Source organism: Haemaphysalis longicornis, unplaced genomic scaffold (assembly GCF_048455015.1).
Source record: "Haemaphysalis longicornis isolate Haplotype H1 unplaced genomic scaffold, Haemaphysalis longicornis Haplotype H1 scaffold_6, whole genome shotgun sequence".
Classification (NCBI taxonomy): Eukaryota; Metazoa; Arthropoda; class Arachnida; order Ixodida; family Ixodidae; genus Haemaphysalis; species Haemaphysalis longicornis.
This window is the reverse complement of record NW_027526407.1, coordinates 10,248,924-10,250,666: the sequence shown is the minus strand read 5'-3', so window position 1 is coordinate 10,250,666 and position 1,743 is coordinate 10,248,924. Positions and strand designations below refer to the sequence as shown.

Sequence of the window (1,743 nt, the reverse complement as noted above, 5' to 3'; positions counted from 1 at the left end):
ATAGCTTCCACTGTTTGTCCCACCATTCTCATTGCTTTAAAAAGAATGTGCCCTAAAGTTAAGCAAATATAGCTCGTTATGCAAGCTTATAAGCTGAGCCTGAAACGAACACGCCGGGGCAGTGGCTGGGCCTAGACAAAGCGTTTATTGCGATAGCGCGGGTTAATGTAGCATTGTGAGAGAGGGGTTAAAAGGGAGAGGAAGGAGAAGGAGCAGTGGTGATAACGGCGGCTTCGGCTGGCATGACGTCACAGATACATCATTTCGCTCCCCCTACGGTGAGTAACGGTCTGGTGGTTTGCGTTGCCGGGCCGACCGACGCAACACCGGAGTTGAGGTGCTCCCGGCGATCTCGATGCTTGTTGGCACTCGCCTCGGTGTTCCGCCTGCTGGGGGTCCGCCGGCAGTCTCCTGGCGCCCGGAGTCACTTGCTCCTCTCTCGTCATGCTCCAACTGCCGTGGCTTCACCTGGTCGCTGTGGCGCCGAACGGTTTCCCCCTCCGGACCGTCGGCATTCACTAGGTGGGCTCCGTCTGTCGATGTAATGCTGGCTGGAGTCCATGGCTCACCTCGCCCGAAGTTCCTCACCCAGACTGGCTCACCGGGCTGCCACACATCGAGGGAGGGGCGCTCAACTGGCGAGGGTGGAACGAACACTGCGTTGTCCTGCCTGGAGCGAAGATCGTAGCCCATTAAGAGTTGTGCCGGTGTCCGGCCCCCGGCATGCGGCGTCCTGCGGTACCTGTGCAGAATCCTTGCAAGGCGGGTTTTCAGTGACCCTTGCACATTCTTCTTCAAAGAAAACTTGACAGTACGAACAGCCCGCTCCGCGAGCCCATTGGACTGGGGGTGATACGGTGCTGTTCGCAGGTTTACTATGTTATTCAGCCTTCATAAAATTGCGAAATTCCCAACTCGCAAACTGTGGGCCTTATCGGATACCAGCGTCCGGGGCAACCCGAATGTACTGAACAAGGTTCGCAGAGCCTGTATGGTGGCGTGCGTGGTGGAACTCTTCATGGGTATCGCTTCTATCCACTTACTGTGTGAATCCACCACAATCAGTGGCATGTGACCATCGATCGGCCCCGCAAAATCGATATGCAGCCTCGACAAACGCTCATCCGTTTCCAGCTATGCAACAGGGGGTTTTTTGGGGGGCATAGGGGCAGCTTGGATGCAACTTGGGCAGGACTTAACGATGTGCTCAATGTCATTATCGATCCGGGGGTACCACATCAAGAAGCGCCTTAGCCGCTTCATTGAGAAAATTTCTTGATGAGTGTCATGTAGCAGGCGTAACATTACTGCTCGGGCATTCTTAGGGACAATCACTCGATGGTCCCAGTAGAGAAGCCCGTAACTCCCCGTTATCTCAGCCTTCCGATGGAAGTGTGGCATCAAGTGCTGGTCCTCAGGCCCCAAATTTCTTAACCACCCCTCCTGCACCCATTTTTGCACCTTTGCTAAATCGTCATCGCGCTCCGTGAGAGTGTCCAGTTGCTTCGCAGACATGACACCATCATTGAGGGTTTCCGTGAGCAGGACATACTCACCGTCCCCAGTTTCTTCCTCCGTCCCTGGCTGGGAAGTCTGACGTGGGGAGCCGGCTGAGGGCATCTGCTGGAATGTTGTCTTTCCCGGGCTGGTGTTTGATGGTGTAATCGTATGCGCTCAGCAGCAGCGCCCATTGCTGTATTCGCGCTGCGGCCATCACGGGTACTGGCCTGTATGAATGAAAAA

At 55.2% G+C, this 1,743-nt stretch overlaps 1 protein-coding gene across 1 annotated transcript; it reads right to left on the bottom strand.

Moving 5' to 3' along the window:
- Positions 1 to 205: 205 nt before the first annotated feature.
- Positions 206 to 693, bottom strand: LOC144141385 (uncharacterized). The gene has a single exon (XM_077672967.1). It carries the CDS (start codon positions 691 to 693, stop codon positions 274 to 276), a length of 420 nt encoding a protein of 139 aa, XP_077529093.1. The 3' UTR covers positions 206 to 273.
- Positions 694 to 1,743: the final 1,050 nt, after the last annotated feature.